The sequence below is a fragment of the Heteronotia binoei genome, chromosome 21 (assembly GCF_032191835.1).
Source record: "Heteronotia binoei isolate CCM8104 ecotype False Entrance Well chromosome 21, APGP_CSIRO_Hbin_v1, whole genome shotgun sequence".
In the NCBI taxonomy this organism is placed as follows: domain Eukaryota; kingdom Metazoa; phylum Chordata; class Lepidosauria; order Squamata; family Gekkonidae; genus Heteronotia; species Heteronotia binoei.
The window spans coordinates 167,829,592-167,854,457 of NC_083243.1; the positions used below are offsets into that span (position 1 = coordinate 167,829,592).

The 24,866-nt window shown below is 43.4% G+C and overlaps 2 protein-coding genes across 3 annotated transcripts; one reads left to right on the forward strand and one right to left on the reverse strand.

The window, feature by feature from the left end:
* The first annotated feature begins 614 nt into the window (after positions 1 to 614).
* On the forward strand, positions 615 to 18,286 carry LOC132589341 (fascin-like). 2 transcript variants are annotated; one of them, XM_060262055.1, is made up of 8 exons: positions 615 to 993; positions 2,198 to 2,447; positions 4,783 to 4,839; positions 6,611 to 6,892; positions 10,013 to 10,131; positions 13,314 to 13,461; positions 14,914 to 15,093; positions 18,036 to 18,286. In XM_060262055.1, exons 1-8 carry the CDS (start codon positions 691 to 693, stop codon positions 18,230 to 18,232), a joined length of 1,536 nt encoding a protein of 511 aa, XP_060118038.1. In that variant the 5' UTR covers positions 615 to 690; the 3' UTR covers positions 18,233 to 18,286. The 2 variants fall into 2 exon arrangements, with proteins under 2 accessions (XP_060118038.1, XP_060118039.1); XM_060262056.1 differs by lacking the exon at positions 4,783 to 4,839.
* A 356-nt stretch (positions 18,287 to 18,642) lies between these two features.
* Positions 18,643 to 22,400, reverse strand: TMEM216 (transmembrane protein 216). Its single transcript, XM_060262274.1, has 5 exons — positions 21,918 to 22,400; positions 20,958 to 21,059; positions 20,559 to 20,651; positions 19,878 to 20,079; positions 18,643 to 19,230 (listed from the first exon to the last, which is right to left on the reverse strand). Exons 1-5 carry the CDS (start codon positions 21,928 to 21,930, stop codon positions 19,215 to 19,217), a joined length of 426 nt encoding a protein of 141 aa, XP_060118257.1. The 5' UTR covers positions 21,931 to 22,400; the 3' UTR covers positions 18,643 to 19,214.
* Positions 22,401 to 24,866: the final 2,466 nt, after the last annotated feature.

Genomic DNA, 24,866 nt, shown 5'->3' on the forward strand with positions numbered 1-24,866 from the left:
CATTGCTGAAGCTCTAGTGATTCTCGGCATGCATTCTGAGGAGTGCAGCAGTGGGCAGAAGGGAGGATTGTTTTGTGAGCGCTGTTGGTATCTAGGATCTATCTTTAGTTATTAATAGTTCTAGATGCCTAGACAAGAGTAAAGACTTTGATGGTTAGTGGGTAGTAGAATTATTCTGTCCCAGTATGCGGGAAGATGTCTATTAAAACACATCCAGTCCCCACTTATTAAGACCACTTCTTGGGGAAAATCTCTGGATATCACAGGTTGGATCCAGATGGAATTTTCTGTCAGTAGAACAGAACTTCCCTGCCTCCACCTCTTGTTGCAGCCCACTGATGTCCATGAAATACAGCTCCTGGAGGATAGGGGACTCTGAGGATTGTCAGGTGGGGTCTGTTATGGGATGGCAGGATGGGTGGATCTGGCCTATCATGCCTTCTATGAATGATGTTTCCTCCTAAGAGTCCTCTTGTGAAGGGATAGCTGGATTTCCTAGTGTTGAGTGAAATTTGTAGTTTGAGAATGTAGCCTAGGCAAAACTGGCCACTGTGGGCGGAGCTTAATGCTGAGGGTGGATCTACTTGGTTGCTAGGCACCCATTATGATCTTGAGGGTTGGGGCAGTTCTTAAGTGGGACCAGCTGGCAGATCTGAAGAGCTGCTGCTATTCAGGCTCCTTGTTTCTATCATGGCTTCACTGGAATTTGGCCTTGTCAATGCTGCCAACAGATACCTGACTGCGGAACCTTTTCGTTTCCAGGTGACAGCCACAGGCTTGCAGCTGAAGCCCCGCCAGGTGTGGATTCTTCAGTTTGTGACCCCACAGGGAGCTGGGGCAGCTGGCCCAGGAGAAGGGGCTGGCCAGAAACTTCACTTGTTCAGTGCCCTGAAGCGCTACTTGGCAGCTGATTCGAATGGCAAAGTCACATGTGATCAGGATCGCCCAGGGCCTCAGACCATCTTCCTCCTGGAACAGTATCCTGATGGGAAGGTATGGTCATGCACAACTGTCATATCCCCAGCTATATAGCAATAGATGCAATTCAGAAGGAGAGCAGATTCGGGTGGTTGGTAAAACATTATGTAGGTAGAACTTGATAGCCTTTCCACTTACAGACACTAAACCTCTGAATACTAGTGCTAGGAGGCAACATCAGGGAGGCCCCCTGTGCTCTGTTGTGACATCCAGGGCGCAACTGGTTGGCATCTACATGAAACAGGATGCTGGACTAGATGGACCGCTTATGCACCTCTTATGTTCCCTTGCTAGTTTCTTGTCTAGTGATATATGCATTATAAGTATAACTTATTTTATTGTTTTTTGTTCAAGAGTCAACTGAGTGCTGAGTTTAAGAACAGTTGATGAGGGGGCAAGAATGTCTTTTGTGAGCCCCTTGTGCTAGTGACTGGACTCTAGGAGTTGCAGCCAGAGGGCGATTTCCCATTCCCCCAGCTTGATGCAGTGTGCAACTTATGAGTGTGCAAAGTATCCCAGGATTAAGTATGTTCCTTCGGTCTTACAACTTTCTTGTGTTCTACTTGAGAAGTCACGGCAATGGTCTGCGAAGCCTGACTTAGCCCCTGTTGGCCAAGCAGACTGGATGTCAACTCCTGTGGGTTAGTGAGACATGGATGAGCTCGAACAGTTCACCTGAGGACATACAGCAGTGCTTACCAGGATGTACCGTAGGCTTTTCATCCAGGAGTATGCATACCACTGGTGGGATGCAGAAGTAGTCTAGCTGAGACTTCACTCTCCCTCAGTCCTTGTGTCTGCCTGCCATTGTAATGTGCTGTCTCCTGCCAGCCCTGCTTGCCACAGATTATCCTTCTATGATCTTTTGGCATGGTAGTGATAGTGACAGAATACCTTTAACACGTACCTTTCTTGGGGAAAATAGGCCTTTTTCCTGATTATGATGGAACGCATATTTTTTTGATAGCGATTGATGGTATGAAAGGTTGAAAACCACTACCGTAGTCTAGTGTCCTGGTCACTCTTTTCTTTATAAGCGTGGCATGATAGGAAAGATGCAGTCCTAGCAACTATCTAGGCATAAGAAGGTAGTTGGGTGATGCGGTGATTATAAAACCAGAGGCTAACAAAATAGTTTCACCTTCATTTTTAATGAGAGTGTTCCTGTTCTTCCTATCTTGGGTGACGAGGCTGACTCCACACCCCTCCTTCCTGTCAGGTGTCTCTGCAGAATGAACAGTCTAAGCGCTACCTGGGTGGGGCAGAGGAAAACGTTACCTGCTTTGCCCAGGCTGCCACTGAAACTGAAAAATGGACCCTTCACTTGGCAGTGCACCCTAATGTCGCCATGTACAGCCCCAACAGGAAGCGCTACGTGCGCTGTGATGAGAAAGCTGGAGCACTGCGCTGTGACCGTGACATGCCCTGGGGTGCTGAATCAGTCATCACTGTCTACTATGATTTCAAAGGTGGGTGGAGGAACTTTCCCACTTTTCTCCCTTTGCATAGGATGTCAAGGGTAAGTTAAAGATCATGTTTATGCCATCAAATCCTGTGCTGAGAAACACATGGCTGAAAACTCAGGAAAATGCAACAGGTAGAGAGGACTTAACTGACTTTATTTTAAAATGAAATAATCAATGAATCTCAGAAAAAAAACAACCCCAAATATAACGGCCAATGCTACATCCTGTTGATAACAAGGTGCGTGGTGATTTTAAACGGATTTGGGCCAACTTTTAGTAGTAGCTGCTTTACTGCTTGGCTCTGGTCTGCCAAACTGGGATGCTCACGGTTTCCATTCATTGCTGCTCTTCCCAAATGGCTTGCTGCATATTAAATATGCATTTTCCACTATTTGCTACACAAAGTATACACAACCGTCATCAAGACTGTGCTTCGGTTGCAAAGAAATCACATTTCCCTAGGCCTCAACCTGCAATATTTATCTCTACAGGAAAAGGTAAGTAGATAGCAAATGCAAGACCATGTTTTCTGAGTGAAAAGATAAGCAACAGACAGTTCTTGGGTTTTGTGTGTGTGACTGCGTAAGAGGAGAAACTTCTTAATGAAGTTTTGCTTCAGGAGAAGGGATGATATAGTGAGAACAACTTGCTGGTCTCTAGCACTTAAAAAAGTCTGGATGAGTGCAATGAAAAATTATGTTATTGCAAGTGAAAAAAACTTGAATTTTACATAATTGCTTAAATATACATGGGACATGCTTTGACTGTACAGAAAGCCTTCTATAGTAGTTAAGCAGATAATCTGGTTTCAGAGATGGTGCCAAATCGGTCCTCCTCCTGTTGCTCTCGCCACACACCTAAGTTACTGGCAAACCATTTTTAGGAGCTGTCTTGGTTCTTCAAGCAGTATTGGCTAAAATCTAGACTTCATAGAAGAGTAGTTAGGACTACGATAGATGTGTGCATGGAGGGATGGAGTGATTATCCAGCAACAAGTAACTGAAACTCCCCCCTCCATGTACATAATTGGATCTACAGGTGATATTTGTGCTAATAGAATGACACTTTTGTTGGTGGGAGCGGGCAATTTTTGCTAATTGCTCCCAATCCTGCAGGCCTTCTCTTGTTCTCCTGCATAGTTTGTAAGGGTGCCCTGACTTCCAGGAACAGAATTTAAGGGAGTTCAGCAGGAGGCAGAAAAATCTTGCTCTGCTCCTCCTGCTCTGCTTGCAATAATTTGAATTCAGTTTATTTTGTCCTTCCATTTAAAAAACTCTTTTTGTTACTCTAAAAAAATAAGCATTAAAAAGTTCTTTTTGGACCCATAGGACATCTTCCTTTTTCTCTCTACCCCTCCCCCCTTAATTAAAAGAAAAAAAGCCAACAGGCCTTTCCTTTGCAGGGTGTGCATTTTAGATACTTCTGATCCAAAACGGTTCTTGAAATTCCCTCTTTGCTTTTGGGTTGGAAATGCTCAAAATGAAGAAAGGCACACCTGAAATTTTTGGATTTGGGAGGTTATTTCTGCTGTTTTCAGTGGGCAATGCACTTGGCATCTGGACTTCAGAGGCCAAGCCTGTTTCCAGTGGGTGATAGACCTGGCTTCCAGGTCTGGAGGTTAGGTCTACAACCCATTAAAATTGTAAAAGTGGAGCTGCCCAGTATTCCCAAGCCTGAAATAATTTCCTAAAATAGATTTTCAAAATGGTACCAATACTCCTGATATTTAAGGAAAATGATAATCCTGCCCTTTCTGAAATAATGAAACAAAGTTAAAATTTAGTTTTTGAAACACACACCAGTACAAACTCATCTCATTTTACTACTTTTATGAGATCAGCTACAACTGCCATGCTTACCATTGCTTCTGTTGTCCACAGAAATTATTGTTTGAGCCCTTAATTCCATTTTCGTCAAACTATGGGGATGACTGTCAGGGTATGAAAGGAAACCAGAAGTGGCAGGGTGATATGCCAGAGATGCAGAGAGTCTTGTGTCAGGTAGAGCCTTTCTCACTGCACCTGTTACTTTTCTCTAAGGATGGCCTTTGGCTTTAATGATGCTTGCCTGTGGGAATAATATCCCATCTAGAGCTCGTTGCATACAGCAGTGAACTGTACGCATAACTGTGCATGAAGATCTAAATGCATAAATTCATGGTAGTAGTAAGGTGGACAGAGGGTGGGTAACTTGATAGTGTGTATATGAAACAGAATTATTAAAAAGTTCTAGCAAGACTGCCCTATTTGTGAATCTGCCTGGGAAAGTTTCAAGCCATCAGTCCATGTTTTTGATATGTAAATAAGTTAAGCTTGAGTCATTTGCATCTCCTCAATAGGTCTTCAGTCGGAGACAAACAATGATGAAAGAAGGAAATTTTTCTGCCCCATACCAGGTGAATTCCAATTCTGTTTACCCAGGAATCTCTGTGAATAGCGCAGATTTCAATTTATTTAAAAGCACTAAGTAGCCTGGGTAACTGATAGTCATTGTTCTTACTGCAAATCATGATCCTGTTGAAATGCATAGAACAGCGACTTCCCCAATCCTGCAGCAGACTAAAATAACCTCCCAAATGCTGCTGAGGGGTGGGGTGGAGTACCCCCAAAAGCAGTATGGTTGGAGGGCTGTCATGGGGGAGAGAATTGGCACAAATCCACCCCGCAGGATCTTTTGTACAGGATTTAACCCATAAATATACTTCCTGGATTTGAACCAAGGGTGGGATATAGAACGTCCTCATACTTCTGTATTCTGGAACACATCCAAGTGCAAAGCATCCACTTCAGCCTCCCTCTGTAGTGCAAATCAAGGTATGCCTACATTCAGTGATAATGGGAATCCACATCTCTGCTGCATTTGTGGTGGTGTTCCCAGATGTATCTGAACTGGGGATAGAATGTCTAGCTCTTATGTCATGAATTTGTCCCAAATTAATAGCAGAAAATAAGTTCTACAAGAAGACTTACACAACCTTTAGAACCCAAGCACAACAAAACAAATATGAACTTCATTTCAAAAACAGCAAATACCATTAGGAGTCTTTTGGAACTATGAACTCTAACAAAATTTCATTCCATCATAAGTTTTTATTAACCCACTTCTTCAGGCTCTGACTGAATTGTCAGTCTGCATACATTTTACGTAGGGTTGAAAGCAAACAAACACCCAGGACACAGAATCGTGAAATGCATGGTCCCATTACTTTTGTTTTTCAAGAGGCTGCTGAGGACAGTTTTATATTGGATTACATTTGATTAATTTAGTGTGCATTTAATGGCAGTTCTAATTGAGATTGTAAAGTGACGTCTTTTATATGTTTTAACTGTTTTATTTGTAAGCCACCTTGAGTGCCACAAGGTAGAAAGGTGGCTAATAAAGTTTATGAATAAGTACAGAGCAATATGTAGTTATGTAAAGTTATGATCTAATCAGAACAAAATACAGTGGTAATCTACTGGTTATGTTAAGCTAGTTAACACCTGCAAGGGTCACAAGTTTCATTGACAAGCCATAAATATAGTGAGATAAGATTCCAAAGTCTCCTTAGGGGAGGAGTGTAGTATAAAACCTTGAAATAAAGCCCAATTCAACTGTTTCACATTGAAGTCTTCCTTTTGTTGAAGAACTGTGATTTTCAGGTCAGAAAAGAGCTGGATCTTACCAGCTCTTCCACTGGCTGAAAGGGAGGGACATTTTTGACCACCAAAAAGTGTGTGCTTGGGGTTGTGGGAGTCACATAGACAAAGGTTATCTGGGATAAGGGACAGCCGTGAGAAATGGAATTGTCCAACAGTGAGCAGAAAAGCTAGTAGGATCCTTCCCATAAAACAAAACAGACGACCTTGCCTGACCCTCTGGAATTATTTGTAAAAATAATATCCAGTGAACCTCAAGTAACACATTAAAACAAGAGACTGAGACTTACTACATTGTCTTGGAAAGGATTCAAGAGATTGTGGATGAGTGGAATACTATGGGAAAGGACAAATGTGGGTGCTGGCAAGTGTTTGAATATATGGCAGTTCAAGGGCATCTCTTCTGTAAAATTGCACGGAAATGATGAGTGGACATCATGCTAATTTGCTGCCATCTGTTTGGACACTGTTTCATGGGAGTAAGTGCCTGTTGTTCTCTCTCATTGCTTCTCCTGCCTTTGTCTTCAGTGAAGAAGTATGGATTGAGGACTGGGGCTGGCAAACTGTTGGCTCCTGATGGCTCATTGGTGCCGGAAGTCACCCCCCAAACTATGTATTCCCTGGAACTGAACAATGGCTTGGTGGCCCTGCGGGATGAAGAAGGAAAATACTTGACTGCACGTGAGGGTACTATGAAAACAGCAAAGATGGATAAGCCTGGACGAGATGAACTCTTCAGCATAGAAGCCAGCCCTGCTCAGGTTTCAATGCGCTCCTCTTCTACTAACAAGTTTATCTGCTGCAGACCAGGTGAGATTTAAAAACCAGCACTTTCTGTGTTATGTTTGTGAAGACGTGGAGTATGTAGCCGCTGAGCTGGTATGCAGGGGCGGGCTAGGAAGTTAAAATAGTCTGGAGCAAGCCAAGCTGAGTCATCCAGGAACTTCTGATTGAATTTATATCTGCATGATCTGTAACAGAATGCACTGTTTTCTAAAATGCTAGGCTAAGTTTTTCTTGGGCATACTGTCAAATGGGGAGGAGGGTATCTTACATTCACATACAAGTTACAGTTATATCAGCTATTAATGTTTTTGTGTGTGTGACATTTTAAGAGGGTTGTCTTCATTTTTGTATCATAGTTGGTATGGTAATAAAGTGTAGAAAGCAAGCAGAGTGGCTCCTCCTGCAGGGTTCCATGCCAGTACTGCGGGGCCCACTCAGCTCAGGCCTGGCCAGCAGCACCAGTGTTACTTCCTGTATTGGCCTCAGGCAGTTTGGGCAAAGGAAGAGACAGCTGGTGAGCTAACACTAACCTAACATGAAGGGTCTAAACACTTTGGCCCCTGTGATAATGGCAGAGCTACTGGGGCATGGTTCTGTTTGCTGCTGTCTGCCAGTGACCTCCCAGGGCAGGATCCCATCAGGAACTTTCTCTGTAAATTAACTGGCCAGTCCACACCAGTATAATGGGATAGAAAGCTGATTTTTATAGTAGTGTGCTAAGTGCTTTAGGATTCTCCTAACTAAACTGTCTTTCCTCATAAACCGGTGGAAAACTAAGGCTAAGAGAAAATCAACTTGCCATTCACAATATATAGTTGTATCCACAGTCATTGCTGGTGGTAATAGCATTCATTGTGCAGCTCTGAAGAAGCATTTGAAACCCAGACTCAGATCTGTTGTATTTACTTAAATCTCTATGTGGATAATGTCATAAATATGTGTCTTCCTCCTAAAAAAAATTCATCATTGTGGCTTCTATGCCGTCCTACCTGGGGACTAAATGATTGCAGACCTGCCACGGAAAAGAGCTTGCAAGATTTTAAAGAAGTTTCTAGTCTCTAGGAATGCTCACCCTCCCCTCTGTCTGCAGAGATCTTTTTCCCAGCCAAAAGGCCACATGACACAGGCAGGACAAACACTCCTCCCTCTGTTATCTTCTTGCTGCCATGAGGAGAGGATGTGCTTCCAATAGAGCTGCATCACGGGGCCTCAAAGATGAGTTCCAGTGAGGTTTTCCACAAAGAACTTCAAAAATTCTTACCTACAAAATCAGTAAGATGTCTCTTTTCAAAAAGTGTGAGCATCCTGGAGCGAAAATGGCCCAGAATAACAATCATAGATCATGTATTCTAAGTTTGGGACAGGGCCACAACATAGCTACTTGTCCAGCATGCCATTGACTTACCTTTAATGCTTGAGAGGGCAGAGCAGCAAGACTGAAAGTTGCTTTATAGGAGAAAGCCCTGGGTGCAGGGAAAGCAGCCCCAATTTGATAATGGAGCCCATTTGATGACTATAGCACCAACACCCTCAACATCAGAGGTGCAAGCCCAGCCCTCTGTTATCAGTTTGGCTTCAGAACTGCCTCTGAAGAAAGCTAAGAAAAAGGTCAAATGCTCCCACTGCAGTCTAGTTCAATCACCATCATGTCATTGCCATTCAGTCTCATTTTGAGACTGACAGTCTCAGTCTCCACAGGGCCAAGCCTCACCATCCTCTTGGAATCCACAAATCTCCTTGTCTCACCACCGACAAAGCTGACTCCCCTTGGAGTTGAATGTTGACACCAATGATTATTTAAGCTGAGGTCCCCTCGACACCACAGCTTGCCATCAAGAGTTGAGATTGACCCATCTTTGCATCCAAAAACAACTTTGCTGTCAAGATGGACTCTTCAACCTCTAGAGTCATCAGAAGATTAAACCTTTGAAGTGTTGCCATTAGTGTCCTAGTAAAGAAGCAGTTTGGTCAGCACCCGTCCAACCAGTGGCAGCAGAATCTGTGGATCCATTCCCATTCATGATGCCACCTCCCAATGCCATCTCCCAATGACCCAGTTGGCAAACCATTGGCTCTATCATTGGCACGGAGGACCTCAAGATGGATTCTGGGGTTAGAGTTCCACTCTTCAGAACATCAGCCATCTGACCCTAAATGAAGGTGTTCTGCAATCCTGGCTCAGGAGGACCCATAGCTTGCCCCATTCTACAGGGGATGCAAGATATATCCATGGACGTCAAGCCAGCATTGACCCCAGCCTCATTGAAGAAGCTGGAGAACCTATACAGGATCAGAGAAGAAGGCTATGATGACACGTTTTGCCACTCCCAAGCAAACTCCCTGGTTTCAGAAGTCTTCCCTGCTAAGAGAAGGGAAGAGGATACAGGCTTCTTTGGCAGCATTCCAAGCCAGATTTGCTCTAGAGGACATTTGCAAAGCAGCAATGCAGTCCATTCCTATGTTTGTCAAGCACTATATGTTGGACTCCAGAAATGACGCTGCAGTGGAGAAGCAGTGTTACAGGTGGTGTTCCACTGATCAGCCCCACACCCTCCTTGTCTGTAAGTGAGCTAGCTATTTTCCCATGTGGGACTGCACAGAAACCATGATGATGAAAATGGGATCGCACTTAACTGTGACCGTTGTTTATCAAGTGGCCTTCTGTGCAGGCACACATACTTCCCTCCTTTCCCCACTGTGGGCTGCAACCAAGCAAAAGTCTCCTCATGGTGACAAAGGAAACTGAGGGAAGAGTGCTTGCCCCACCTCTGTCATATGACCCTTTGGGTGGGAAAGGGGGATCTTCACAGAGGGGAGGGGGAGCACTCCAGGGACCTGGAAACTTCTTTGAAAGCTTAGAAACTCTTCTCTGCAGCAGGCCTACAATCATGCAGTCCCCATGTGTACCTGTGCAAAAGGTGACTCAATGAACAACAGTTACAGGTAAGTGCAACCCCAAATAGAAATAAAAAAAAAAAATTATTTATTTAACATGTAGAATATAAACTTCTATCTCATTCCCTGCATCATTTTAACAGTAGTAACTTTGGTTAGATATGGTCAACAGTATTGACATGTGGAACTACTTTGAGCTGGAGTTGTTTTTTTCCCTTTTTTGAGCCTTCTGTTTTGCTGACCTTCCAGGTGCTGACCTGTATGCTAACGCCATGGCTGTAGGGAACACAGAGATCTTCCAACTGCTTTTTGATGATGACACAAAGAGAGTCTGCTTCCGTGGTTACTGTGGCACATATATGGCCTTGGTGAGTCAGTCTGCATGTTAAGAGGGATGACTTATTAGATCAGGCAAGTTTGTCTCTCAAGATGTCCTCTTTTCCTCCTGCCCAGGCATGGAACTAATTGCCCTGCCCATGGCCTGTAAGTCAAGAGAATAATGGTTTCATGTGAATGTTCCTGTTGATGGATGATCTTTGGCAGGCAAATGATCCTCACTGAGTAGGCTTCCCAAATTATTCCTACAAGAAACTGGAGTTGTGGAGGAGGGTCATAGGGCCCTTTTTTCAAAAATTAATACAACAGCCTAGTGATAACTTTAAAGACTAACAAAAATGGGGAGATGTTACAAAGAGAGACCAGTTTGAAATACTACCCAATCAAATCATTCCGAGTGGGTGAGGACCACTCCTATCTGACTAGAAAATAGGTAATGGAAGACAAATACAAAATGTAATCAAGGATGTGGCACAGTGTAGAACATAAATAGAATACGTTGGATTAAATTTTGTTAGTGTTTTTAATTTTTAAGTTTGGATTTGAAATTGCAGCACATTCACGGCAAGAGGGTCCTGAAATAAAAAAAAAAAACAGAACCTATTTTACAGAGACATAAGATACCACTAGACTTATTTTGCTCCAACAGATTAATATAGTTCCCAACAGATTAATATAGCTACCCTGGTGGAATTATTTTTTAAATATATTTTTCAGTCTTCTACCATTATCTAGCCTAAAAGTTCTATCGATAAAGTCAAGGACATTTGCCCCAAGAGTATGGAAGTTGGCATGAACAATCTTATCTGATAAATGGCACTTGTCGAAGGACCTCAAGGCCAAGCCCAGTTTAAAGGTGATGGGCTGAGCAAGACAAATGGACAAAAGGGCTACAGTATAAGTCCTCACACCTCAGAATATCACTGCCACCAGTTGTGTTAACAATCTAGACAGCCAGAGACCAAGAGACCAAGACTTTATTCCTCTCAGATCTAAGAACAAGAAAGTCAAATCTATAAGGCAGAACACTTACAAGGTGAATTCCAGAAAAGTTATTTTGGTAGCCAATATGGGCTAATGTACTGGATTCAGATTGAAGCCCCAGACTATAAGCCCACAAAGTATAATTAAAGTGGAAGAATATACAATTAAAAAGTAGTGAATGGCTAGAGAAAAGTAATAAAGTTAAATAACGAGCCTAAGTATTTTTAAGAACATAAGAGAAGCCATATTGGATCAGGCTAGTGGCCCATTCAGTCCAACACTTTAGTGGCCAAAACCCAGGTACCATCAGAACGTCTACCAGTGGGGCCAGAACTCCAGAAGCCCTCCCTCTGTTCCTTGCAAATACCATGAATACAGAGCATCAGCGCCCCAGACATAGTGTTCCATCGATACATTGTAGCTAATAGCCATTCATGAATCTCTGCTCCATATGTTCATAAGAACATAAGAGAAGCCATGTTGGATCTGGCCAATGGCCCATCCGGTCCAACGCTCTGTGTTACACAGTGGCCCAAAAAAAAGGAGGTTCACAAGTGAGGCTAGAAGCCCTTCCACTTTGCCCCCCCCCCCCAAGCACCAAGAATACAGAGCATCACTGTCCCAGACCGTTCCAATAATATGCTGTGGCTAATAGCCACTGATGGACCTCTGCTCCATATTTTTACTCAAACCCCTCTTGGAGCTGGCTATGCTTGTAGCCACTACCACATCCTGTGGCAGTGAATTCCACATGTTAATCACCCTTTGGGTGAAGAAGTACCTCCTTTTATCCATTCTAACCCTACTGCTCAGCAATTTCATTGAATGCCCACAAGTTCTTGTATTGTGAGAAAGGGAGAAAAATACTTATTTCCCTACTTTCTCCATCCCATGCATTATCTTGTAAACCTCTATCACGTCACCCCGCAGTCGACGTTTCTCCAAGCTAAAGAGCCCCAAGCATTTTAACCTTTCTTCATAGGGAAAGTGTTCCAAACCATTCATCCAATTCCCTCTTGAAGCTGTCTATGCTTGTAGCCATCACCACTTCCTGCATTGGTTCCAGTCTAGATGTTACCTTGACAAGACTGAATCCAAGATAGTTCCTAAGTCCAACAGGTGTCTGGCAATTGGTCCCACCCAGAATCGAGAGGTGTCCCAAAGCTAGTTATAATCCAGACTTTGAGCAAAACTAGAATAAAAGGCCTTTCCTTCATGCCTCTTGACCTGTGTTGGCATGGTTCTAGTTGATCAATCAAATAATGATGTAACTGGACCAACAACTGATGTTGCTAACCAGATAACAACCGAGCAGATAAAGCTGTCAATTAACCCTGACACTGCTGCTGTATCAGGTCCAATAAAGCAGAGTCCTTGCTTCAGCAAAATGGGATTAGTTAGGCCCTCTTTGGTGGCCTTGAATTTGCTAGGCCCAATGATCTTCCGACAGCTGTGAAAACTTTCCATCCCTGCCCCCATAAGCCACAGCCAGCTCAGCCTTGGTTTCTCAGAGAGCAGAAAACTTTTCTTGGCTTCCATCTGAACTATTGTTTAGGGACTGCAAAAAAAAAAAAGTCTCTGTTTCTTGACAGGCACAGTCTAGCCAAATTACAGAAAAATATGTCGGATGGTGTAGCAATATAATATTTATTTACATGTTTGTGACTCCACCCCCCCCAAGTGTTTATATATTGGGTGAAAATCTCTTGTGTTTTTTCAAAGTTATGAGGTTTCATAGTGCCCATTTTAAGTAATCAAAACTAAAGTAATGGCAAGTTGTTCAGCATAAACATCTGTAAACTGACAGGAGAATGTAAGGAGTAAGAGCTGGCAACTGCATGGGCAGCATTGGGGAGGTAGAGGAGGTGGGCATGCATGGCTGCCCATCCTCCATTAACAGCCTTGTTAGCATCCATGCCTTCCTGTTCCTGTGAAACAAACATGTTCCTATATATAAAATGGGTGAATTGAGCAGCAGCAAACAAGTAAAGCAGTTCTTCCTACATGGACTATCCAGAATAGTGAACTGCTAAAGAGAACCGTTTTTTATTCTATGGTTTCATAGGTAACTTGTCTTTAAAATAGTTTTGCAAGTTTTTGTAACACTGGAAAAGCTGTTCAACTATTAATGATAGCTAATCCAAATAAATGGGACCTGATGGTAATATACTGTTCAATGAGATACAAGAACAAAGTGAGGCCTTTACACCCACTATTTTCCTCTTTGCAGGGTCCCAATGACTGCATTATCAGCAGCAAACAAAAAGACAGGAATGTCTGGTTTGAACTCCAGTATCAGGATCAGAAGGTGTTGCTGCGTATAGGTGACAAATATGTGTCCATGCGACCCAATGGACAGCTTCTGGCAATTCCCAAAGCTGCAGGTACAAAGTGGGAGAGAAATTCTCTTATAGGCACAGGGCATGCATGCATGGACAACTGAGCATGTCATGGGCAGCTGTCATGGACATCCAAACTTCTTACACCTCCTAGTTCCAATCAAAATGCTATAGGACAGGGGTGGCCAATGGTAGCTCTCCAGATGTTTTTTTGCCTACAACTCCCATCAGCCCCAGCCATTGGCCATGCTGGCTAGGGCTGATGGGAGTTGTAGGCAAAAACATCTGGAGAGCTACTGTTGGCCACCCCTGCTATAGGAGAACAAATCACATAACCTACCCACCCTTCAGAGGTTCCATGGTGACCAGGGTCTAGAATTTTGTACTTTTAGTCCCTCTCTTCTTTTGAGTAGAGGGCATGAGGAGAAATGGCACACTGCCCCACATGAAGGTAGTTTTAGATAGTTTGGAGATGGAATTGGCTTACAAGGCCTTTTCTCTCCTGTGTGTTGGCCTTAAAGGAAGAAAGTGAAGTGCACATCCTACTTTGCAATAAGTAAATACAATAAGTTAAAGGTGAAGGGTTATGCCTGTGTATTAAAAAACTCCCCAGTAATGTGTGGATGTAATGGCCAATAGCACATTCCAAAGACAAGGACATTTAAATTTTCTTGAAAGGGTGGTGTTTTCTATCTAATTCTCCCTTCCCACTTTGTCACAGTATTCTTTCTGAATGTCTGGTGGTTCCCTGATACAATAGTTTTGAAGGCTATGAGAAGGGAAATAGGGCAAAAATTGTTATTGCTTCTTAATGAAATTTAAATGCTTGTGAGCCTTTAGGCTGTGTGCTATGTCAGAGATCCAAGAGTTGGGGCTTTTTGTTTGCAACCAGTAACTAGACAGCTACAGAATCCTGTCATTGTAGAATGTGATAAAGTATTTAAATTTCTTGAATGTGCACCTCCTTAAACCTTTTATAGGAACTAACAATAACACACTGATGTTTCATTGAGCTCTGCTAGAACAAAAAAAGCTTACTAGTGCTCTCTCCTTTCCTAGACATAACCCTGGCTACTGGCACCCAGCTGGCAACATGGGGTTAAAATTGCTCCTATATGATTGGAGGAGGAGTCAGGGGAGTTTCACAGTTCATGGGTTGCTATCAGGCAGTTTCTAGTTTCTTTTACTACCTGTTGCTTAGGATATCAAATGCAGTTGATCAAAACTAGCTTTGAATTGCATAGGAATCTACAGGAGGCTGATAAATGCTGGAGTAATATGGACCCCGTGGCTTACCACATTCAGATGCTCATTGCAGGGTAATTACAGCCCTTTCCCAAACCAATATCAATAATTAAAATTGGTTTTTTTCCCTTAGAGAAATGTTTCTGTCTTGCAAGCAAAAGGAAGGTGATTGAGCCATTTTCAAGCCCTCCAGATCTTCTCTACCTTTTTGCAGTACGTGAATGTTGTTGGGGGTTTCTTTTGCACCTGCAGGTAAGAGTGAAGAATTCCTGATGGTGCTAGTAAACCGGCCACTACTGGTGCTACACACTGATGCTGGATATGTGGGCCTGTGTTCTGGCATGAAGCGCCTTGAAGCAAATTGCGTCAGTTATGTTGCCAGCAGCCTATCACTCACGGAGGAAGGCTACTACAACTTCAAAATTGGTTGGTATGCTGAGGGGGTGGGGAAAAGAGATTTTAGACTGACCCAAGTCACAAATTGTGTGACAGCTACTGGCATAGGATAGTTAGAATAGTCAGATTATTGCTGTAGATAGGAACCAACTCACCAGCATTTTTCCTTTCACATTTAGCTAATTTTCAGATTGAGAGATCAATCAGAAGAGGCTTGATGATCCTCTAGCCCAATGTACCTGAAATGGGAGAACATATATGAACATATGAAGCTGCCTTATACTGAATCAGACCCTCGGTCCATCAAAGTCAGTATTGTCTACTCAGACTGGCAGCAGCTCTCCAGGGTCTCAAGCTAAGGTTTTTCACACCTATTTGCCTGGACCCTTTTAGTTGGAGATGCTGGGGATTGAACCTGGGACCTTCTGCTTACCAAGCAGATGCTCTACCACTGAGCCACTGTCCCTCCCCTAGGGAGAAGGGCATCAACCGGTAAACTGTTCTTCATCAGTGGAGGAGGGTATCTTTGTGAAAGCCAACACTTCCCACTTGCTCTGCAAGCAAGGCTATGCAATTTTTTTTAGTCTTCTGATTCTACCTGGAGGTGGTTCCCCAGTCTGTATTCTGCCAGGTTCATGGCCAGGACCTCTTCAGAACTCTCACATCTTTCAGATCTCTTCATCAGCAGCTGCCACTTTTCACCTTCTGCTTCTGTACAGAGCACATGATGCCTCAACATTGTCCTTCAGAGCTATTGCTGCCAATTCTGTTTTGAAAACCACCCAACTAAATGAAGTCCAGAAATGCAGAGAAACACATCAGGATTCTCCAAACCATCAACCACCTTCTGGACATTTGAGCAATAGAGCTGGAGCCTCAAAATGCAAAAGCTTCTCAGATGCCTACTTTATTGAGGGTGATCTAGGAATCAGTGTTCTCTCTAAGCTGTGCATGTGAGTGGCCAGTCATTAACACAGGATGCCCCACTCAGCAGCAATCTGAAGCCACGCAGGGTCTTGCACTGCCTTTTGCCCATTTTAAGATTACAGCCACCAGTTATATTCTGCTCAGCATGTGGACTGCTCTGCTCAGTAGGCGGGGGAGGGGAATTAGAGGAAACATTGCTAAGAACTCAAACACTTTAACATGCTTGTGAGGAAATGGAAAGCCCTGGGGCCTATCATAGAGGTTCTCCTTCAAGGGGGACTCCTCTAAGTTGATGTGATGGAAACTTGCCACTGTTCTCATGCAACCCCTTCTGCAGGAGGAACCTCAGCTTATCTTTTGGTTCCTAGCACTTCCAATAACATTATTTTTGCTGATCTTTTCTGAACCCCATGAATCTTTATCAAGATCATGGTCACTTGAGTGGTTTATGTTTGCCTTTTGAGTATCCCTGTATATCCTAACTGGACTTCCTCCATCTCTATCCCAGCAACAAGGACACCTAGACATCTCTCTGTGGGGGAAAAACAGTAAAAGAGCTGTCTCTGTCACAGATGGTAATTCATGTGGGGACCAACAGCAATGACCAAGGCCAGAATTTCTTTTATTTTTATCTACAAGAAGCCATACATCCCTCATGCATCTAATGTTCTAGGCCATGGTCCAGAACCTCAAGCCTGTTCTACAGAGAAGTTGTCCCTGGGGCACATCTGTCTGGAGCAGTAATGCTCTATATTCTTGATGCTTGGGGAGGCACAGTGGGAGGGCTTCTAGCCCCACTGGTGGACCTCCTGATGGCACTTGGTTTTTTGGCCACTGTGTAACACAAGAGTGTTGGACTGGATGGGCCATTCGCCTGATCCAACATGACTTCTCTTATGTTTATTATAGAGAGAGCAAAAAAGTAAGAACATGGATGTTCTTCTGCATAGCCACTCATTGGGCAAGACCTTTGTTTTTAGATTTAGTTGCTAAGACACTTCCTCCACCCTGGGTAGTTCCTATAGCCCATAATATACTACTTGAGGTCTCATCTACATTCCAGTCCTGACTGGCCTCACCCCTCTATCTGAGGATTGAAAAAAAAATTACAGACTTTTTGTTACTGCTAAGTGGCTGTAAACATTTTGCTGGACTCTGGAAGGATGTCAGCTAATACAAGGCTATATAGACAGTATTCAGCAGCTAAGGTCACTGGAAATTCTTCTATTCTTCAGAAGAGATGTATTCAAGACAAGCAGTTGTGTGGCTGGGGATAGTGACAGTAACCCAGTATTGTCTTTCTGTGCTCATATCAAGGGTTTATTTAAGAGACCTTCCCTCTTCAATCTGGTATTCACTGCTTCTCCACAGGAGACCTTTGCAAATATCCTTTATGTAAAACAAAAGACCCTTGAATGATCCAAACGCATCTCTCTTAAAAATCTTACTTCTGAAAGTAAGAGAGTTTGCAACTTTTGGAACTGAACATTTTTTCTTTTTCTTTTTTTGCCAGAAAGGAACTATGTGAGGGTTCCTGTAAGCCTTGACCCTTTACTAATCCTGAAGGCAAATTCCTCCTACAGAAATTGACAACTTATCCTTTTGTCATTTTGCCTGTGACTAACCCTCCCTCCCTCATGAGAAACAATGGCACAAGTTGGACTTATGTAGATCCTTAATATTTTAAGTTTCCTGTTCCATACTATTGCAAGCCCTGAATTGGGGAACTGTCTTCAGCTAGAATCAGCAGACTACAAAAAAAAATTCCATGGCCTTTTCTATGGGGTAAGTATAACTTTCTAATCATTGATCAGAAGAAACCCTAATAATTAATCCAGTGGTTTATTTTCTTGCCACTGTTGCTATACCACCTGAGTCTAGCTTTTACATGTTGTCCCTTTAGTGAGTTTCCCCTCCTAAATGGGACTCTAATAAATGTCATTTTTAGCATATCTTAATGGTTAAGTATGTGATTGTTCGGAAAACTTATACTTCTATATAGTACCTCTCACATTTATTTCTAACACTTGATATTTCACCTGCAGGCAGCAACTATTGGGCTCTGGATAAAGATGGACAAGTTATGGTAACCGGTGACCACCCAAGCGATTTTACCATCCAGTTTGCATCTTCCACTGGTGTTCTCATCAAAACATCTAATAAGTTTTTTGTGGCTGACCTCGGAGGCCGATTATGGGCTGGGGCTTCAGATGCAGCTGGCGCAACAGTGTTCCATTACTGAGCACTTACCATATTGATGTTTCCATCAATAAACCTCTGTGTGGGCTCACATCAATGTACCCTAACGTTACCCTTTGCCTAGTTTCTGACTCCTTCAATTATACTCTTTTGGAAAGAATCATACTGCCTGCCTTTTCGCACTGCTCTTTGACTAAATGGCTGGATGCCTGAACTTTCAGTAATACAATCAACCCAGATAACTTAATCTGTGTTGAAAGAACCCAAACTGCTGGCCCTAATCTTAACCAGAGCTCCCTTCTGTGAATTTAAGTTTCATAAAGGTTAGATAAGTGGCACAAGATCAGTCAGTATGACAGATGCCAACCCACTCACCTTGCTCTGCTATATAAGCCCAGCAATTCAGGCTTCTGCAAGCATGTGCTACTTAAAAACTCTTAAGTAGATACATAGTTGAAAAATAAATATTTATTCCAAGGATACAGTAGAAAAACAAAGTGTCACAAATCACTTAACACACACTAACAATACTGAATTGGAGAGGGGACACAAAACCCCACTGCCCTTATTGTCATTCTCCCCTTCCCTTTCACGGATTGGATACAGGAGATCACACATAGGAAAGACTGGGTAAAGATGCCCCAGTGACAGTCACTGCACACATGCTAGAACACTGGAGCCCATCATCAGATTATACCATACCAAAGAAGTCAGTGGACACAGCAATTGCAGCTATAATCTGAACTTTCAGGAGTTAAATTTCCAAGTTGTAAAGTCTGAATAGAACTTGTCATCCTCCAGCTGGAATGCAAAGGTGATGCTGGGTCTGTGGCTAGCAGTGGTTCCAGTGATTTCTTGAAAACTGTCCTCATGGTTCCCTAGTTGAAAGAGAAGAGTGGCCGTGTTGTCTTCCAGCTTTTTCAAGGAAATGATATTGAGCCATACCCGTGACAACAGAAGATTCATGCAGCCTCTTTCCTATATGAAGAGCACATGATTCCATGCAATACCATCCGTGACGATTTTCAGTAGGAATCCAAACTGCATAAAATAATGAGCATAACACAAGAACATTAGCAATGACCAGGACTTTTTTGGTAAGAAAAAGCCAAGCATTAACGCATTTGCATATTAGGCCACACCCCCTGACACCAAGTCAGCTGGAACTACATTTCTGTGCGTTCCTGCTCAAAAAAAAGCCTTGGCTTTAACAAAACACTGCTTTACAGTAAGTAGGTAAGATCCCAGTACTGCTCCTATGCTTAACACTGACAATCACAAATATCAATCACATAGCGGCAGACAGGTACACAGCAATTTTGCAGAAGTTGTCTACTACCCTCTACCCTGTATATGAGACAGACCATTTTTGACTGATATCAGTACTTTATCCCTCCTCTCACCCCTCCCCTTTAAATTGCTTTAATCTCTCAAATTTTTGTGCTCTTCTTTCCACATACTAAATCTCACCCCTCTACCATTTTCTCTACTTATTTAACCTTTCCCAACACATGAACCTTAGCCCTTCCAGATCAATACACTGGCTCTCCCAGATCTCAAGTGTAAAAAATACTAATAGTCTTCATGCTTTTCAGATTAGAAAGCAAGTAAGCCAAGAGTAATGTCTTTTTAAAAAGTTACAAAAAAATTCACTTCCTAAAATACCAAAAGGAAAAAAAGAAAAGTACCTGGAGAAGGAAGCCAGGGTAAGAATGCCAAGAAACAGCTCAACTGCATAGAAGAGAAGCAGGATAGCATTGAGGATGGCCTCCAGACGCAAAGCATAGGTCTGCAGCAGAAGATAGTAGGCTGCCATCACAGCTGCTGGACAGGTTAGAGCCAAGCTGATAGAGAGTGGCACTTTCCGTTGACACAGGTTCCCTTTTGACCCTGTCACAAACAGCATAATCAGTCAGGCAGTTGGGCCTTCCTTAGTACACAAAGCAAACAAGCCTCAGTGTTTGGAGACCAAATATGAAGTCCGCTTCTCAGGAAGCTGTTTGTATTAAGAGCAGGGAATTTTGCAACTTCTCATATTGCAATTCTGACCATTTCCCAGATCAGGAGAGGTAACTAGACATGTCAGGACAGTTCAGGAACTACAATAAAAAGCCTTTTTAATATGGGGCTACTCATCTCTTCCAATTCATTTAAAAATCTTAGGAATTGCAGAGCCTGGAATGAAGCAGCAGCAATCACATACTGTGCTTAACACCAATAAATATACTAATGGTGGGTGGCAGAATGTATAGGATGATTGCTTGGTGAACATTATGTAAGAAATGTGTCAGCTAAAATGCCACCACAGATGTTCACACTTCAGCAGTGTAATATACCGCTCCAGGGACATCTGATTCTTTGATATTCACCAAAGAATATCCGGGCGACTTCAATTCCAAGGTAAAGGAACAGCATAACCAGGTCCAAGGCCAGATTTGCAGAGGGATATGGCAACAGCAGTCCTAGGGGCACACAAACAGTAACATGCGTCAAGAGTAAAAGACTCAGCTGCCCACATCTACCTACTGCATTCCTTTAAAAAGGAGAATCTATGAAATAAACGTAATGATGGTTCTATAAAGGTCTTTAATTTTCAAACAGCAGCTAGGGGTGGAGGAAGATAGAAAATGCATCATTTACTTTTTACTTTCTTTAGGAGAATGTCAAAATGTAAACCAAAGACACATCTGCAAAGCAGGGAGAAAGATGTCTCTTTTCCCATAAACACCCTTCCCATTAGTCTGGAATTGCAGCCAAGAAAAACTTACCCTTGTAGACAAATATGAAGATCTCCAGCAAGAAATATGTGGCATAATACCAGCCATTGAGGAACAGCAGAATCTCCAGAGGCGTAGAAGAGAGTTGGCGATCTAGGAGAGAGGCAACTAAAACATCAGCATCTATGGGATGTGCTCCCTTTGTGCCACCCTTGCTTTCTCTCAGAGACAAACACACAGATCTCCTTTTATATTACACTGAAAACCAACCTGCCAGAAAAGTCCAATTCTGAGCTAAATCAATGGAAAGATGCTAAAATTGGTTTATGTTTGTCAAAACGAAAACTGAACCTCACTAAGGCGGTAACAGCAGTTGCTAAGAGAAGCAGCAACACAAAACACAAGCCTTCCTTATAACAGGTAGTACCACACAGTTGCATGATAAGCTCACTGGTCTGGACAACGGGGTTGCTAACTTCACTCTGGGACACCCACGGAGCAGGTCCATCAAACCCTTCTCATCCTGAGTCACAGGCACACCCCTAAAATCCCCTAAAATACCTGTATCCCAAACTAACTTTGCACATCCAAGAGATCACACAACCATTAGCACAACTTTAAAACACCCAATTCCACCACTAGAACTCTACTGAAAGGGCACACGAGTCTGTGGCTCCAGAATGGTGGCTAAAGGAGATGAAAGGAAGGGAATCGCCGTCAGGGATCAAAACTGTAGCCCCACCGCCTCCCTTAGAGGGAGCTGGGCACTGTGATTAAATGCACCGCGGGACGGGGGCTCATTTCGGTTAGGCTCCCTCCGTTGCCAATGGCTCCCCCATTCATTCAGCCCAAGGACTCGGGTTGCCCTGCAGGAGGGGAGCGGAGAGGTCCCTGAGAGCCAAGAGGCCCTGACCCGACCCGCCCCCCTGGTTACATGACCTTGTAGCACCAACAGGCTGCCCGACGCCTCCCTGGGGGCTTCTAGCGCTCCAACCCCCCCCCCCCACTTACTCCGAGGCGCCATCTTCCGTTTCCATGGAAACCTCTACGCAGAACACTCTCTTCCGGCAAAGGTCATGACTAGGAAAGGAGGCATAGGCCCCAGCGACCATAGAGATAGTCTTTGCTATCTGTCCTGCAGTCATACACAGCCTGATCTTCCAGCGCTGAAGTGACATGGATTCTAGAGTGGCGTCGCTCGTTCTCCTGAAGAGATAGGTTCCAGGCCAAGGACGCGCGTGCTTGTTAGTCTTCAACGTCTCAAGGAAGCCGTTTTATTTTTGCTCCGTCGCTGGCACCTTTGCCGTGAAAGCCGCGACCCAGGGTGGCAGTGGGGAAAAAAAAAAAAAAAGCTTCCATTCGATATCGGAAGTGTTTGTTGAAATCCACCCGCCACGCCGCAGAATCGTAGTCTCTATGGTAACTCACTGGCACCGCCCTCCTTGCCGCAAGCTTTTCAAGCGACGCCACTGCTTTGGCTTAAATTTACCGAGCAAAGTCTGATCGCTGCAGTCACCTGCTTCACAGCCGAACGGTGTCATTGCATTCAACTAGTACAAAGAGAATTCTGACGGTCCTTCGCTTTATTAGCAGACACTGCCTCCTTCCCTTATTACAAACATGTTTTTCTTCCTTTAAAGAGCTTTACCTTGCAAAGGCTGACAACTCTCCAAAATGTTTTAATAACTACCGTTGCCAATGGAAAGATACTTTTGACGTTTCCATATATAAATACTTTCTACCAATAATTTTTTTGATTCCTGGGGTTGTTGCATAGGAATAAACGTTTAAACATTGATGCCAGTGGTTCCCAAAGCAGTCGGAAGGGAGCGCTGAAGGTAGGTTCCTTCAACTATGTTTTCACCCATCTACTATTGACCAGGCTAGCCGGCTCGAGGTTGTCTCAGCCTTCCATCCTTCCCAGGTCGGTAAAATGAGTACCCAGCTTGCTGGGGGGAAAGTATAGACGACCGGGGAAGGCAATGGCAAACCACCCCGTAAAAAAGTGCTGTGAAAACGTGAAAGCAGCTTCACCCCAGAGTCGGAAACGACTGGTGCTTGCACAGGGGACTACCTTCACCTCCCCCCCCCCCCCCCCCCGCCCTTTGCATAGTGCTGAAATCTGGGGGAAACTTGGAATGTTTAGTAAATACACCACCAGAGCTTCAGTCAGACTAGTATGCTGTGTTGAGAAACTGTCATCACCCCGTGTGTTTTTGTCTCTTTGTCATTGCTCTAGTTTTTGCTGGTAAGTTCTTAATTGAGTGTTGTATTTATTCTCCTGTGATTTCAGTTGCTGAACCTGTTGGTTAAGAAGTGTGCTTTTTAGCTGCCTAAGTGTTTTTGCTGTAGCTCACTTAATATTAATATTTCTAGGTTTATAGAAGTGAAACTCTGTGGGGTTGGCCCTCTGTTGGAGTGGGGGGGAGGTATTTTGTAAAATGAGTACCCAGCTTGCTGGGGAGAAAGTGTAGATGACTGGGGAAGGCAATGGCAAACCACCCTATAAAAAGTCTGCTGTGAAAATGTTGTGATGCGACGTCACCCCAGAGTCAGAAACAACTGGTGCTTGCACAGGGGGCTACCTTTACATTTTTATTTTGCCCCAAAAGGGAGCTGTAGGAGAGTCTGAAGGAAAACAGGGTTCTGAGGAGGAAAAAAAGAGGCAGGAGCTGTCTGGATCCCAGGGTAGAGAACAGAGTGACCTGAGAAGGAGCCTCCAGAGAGCTGGGGGAACACAAAAATCCTGAAGAACAGCGCCACTAAGAACCACACAATGCCTTGAAAATGTGGAAGATACATTGCATGGCATACTAAGACAACAGAATTTGCAGTACAGCTGGATGAATCAGCTTTGCCAGGCAATTAAATTAATCTTTGCTTATTGCATGCGTGCACTTTATAAAAGATGAAAGTTTGGCTCAACAGTTATTTGCAAGGCAACTAAGAACAGATACTGAGAGTCAAAGACAAGGAAATTCCAGTTATTTATTATTAGATTTGATTAATCACCAAATCCCAGAGCACCATCAATGACTGGTCAGTAGCATGGGTGCGTTGCTTACTTGAAAAATGCAGTGCCAGATGTCTTTAACATTCACTGTGTATTTCATTGCCAAAATCTGGTTGCAAAAAACCCTCAAGTAATTGCCTGCACAGGACATTACACAGTGAATAAAATTAAAGCCCATGTTCTCAAGGATGAAAAGAGCCCCGTGGCATAGAGTGTTAAAGCTGCAGTATTGCAGTCCTAAGCTCTGCTCACGAGCTGAGTTCGATCCCCGGCAGAAGCTGGGTTTTCAGGTAGCCGGCTTGAGGTTGACTCAGCCTTCCATCTTTCCGAAGTCGGTAAATGAGTACCCAGCTTGCTGGGGGGGGGGGGGGAAGTGTAGATGACTGGGTAAGGCAATGGCAAACCACCCTGTAAAAAGTCTGCCGTGAAAGCAACGTCACCCCAGAGTCGGAAACGACTGGTGCTTGCACAGGGGACCTTTTCTTTCCTCTCAAGAATGAGCAATTTTGGGAGCTCTGTGTTGAGAATGGTGCAGTTTTTGAACATTTTGCTGCTTCATACTGAAGTTCGTTGGCTACCAAAAGGCAACTATGGGAGATGCTTTTATGACCTTTTCAACACTATTGTGGAGTTTTTTGAAGATACAAAGAGATCATAATATTGCTTATGTATCAGAACTGTCTGCAAAGTTCAATGAAATGAATTTGCAAGTTGCAAAGTAATAAGGTCAATATTATTAAAGCCAAATCTGTTATCTTTATGTTTATTTCAAAGTTAATTCTGTTCAAATGCAATATAGGCCATCATGAGAAATACCAGTTTCTGAGCCTGTCTGATCCAGAAGATAAAGGTGGCATACAAGATGATGATCTGGAGATTTTTTTCTTCATGCATATGCTGCATGAAGATATGTCTGAGCAATTTGAGGCTCTTCTTTCAATGGAAAT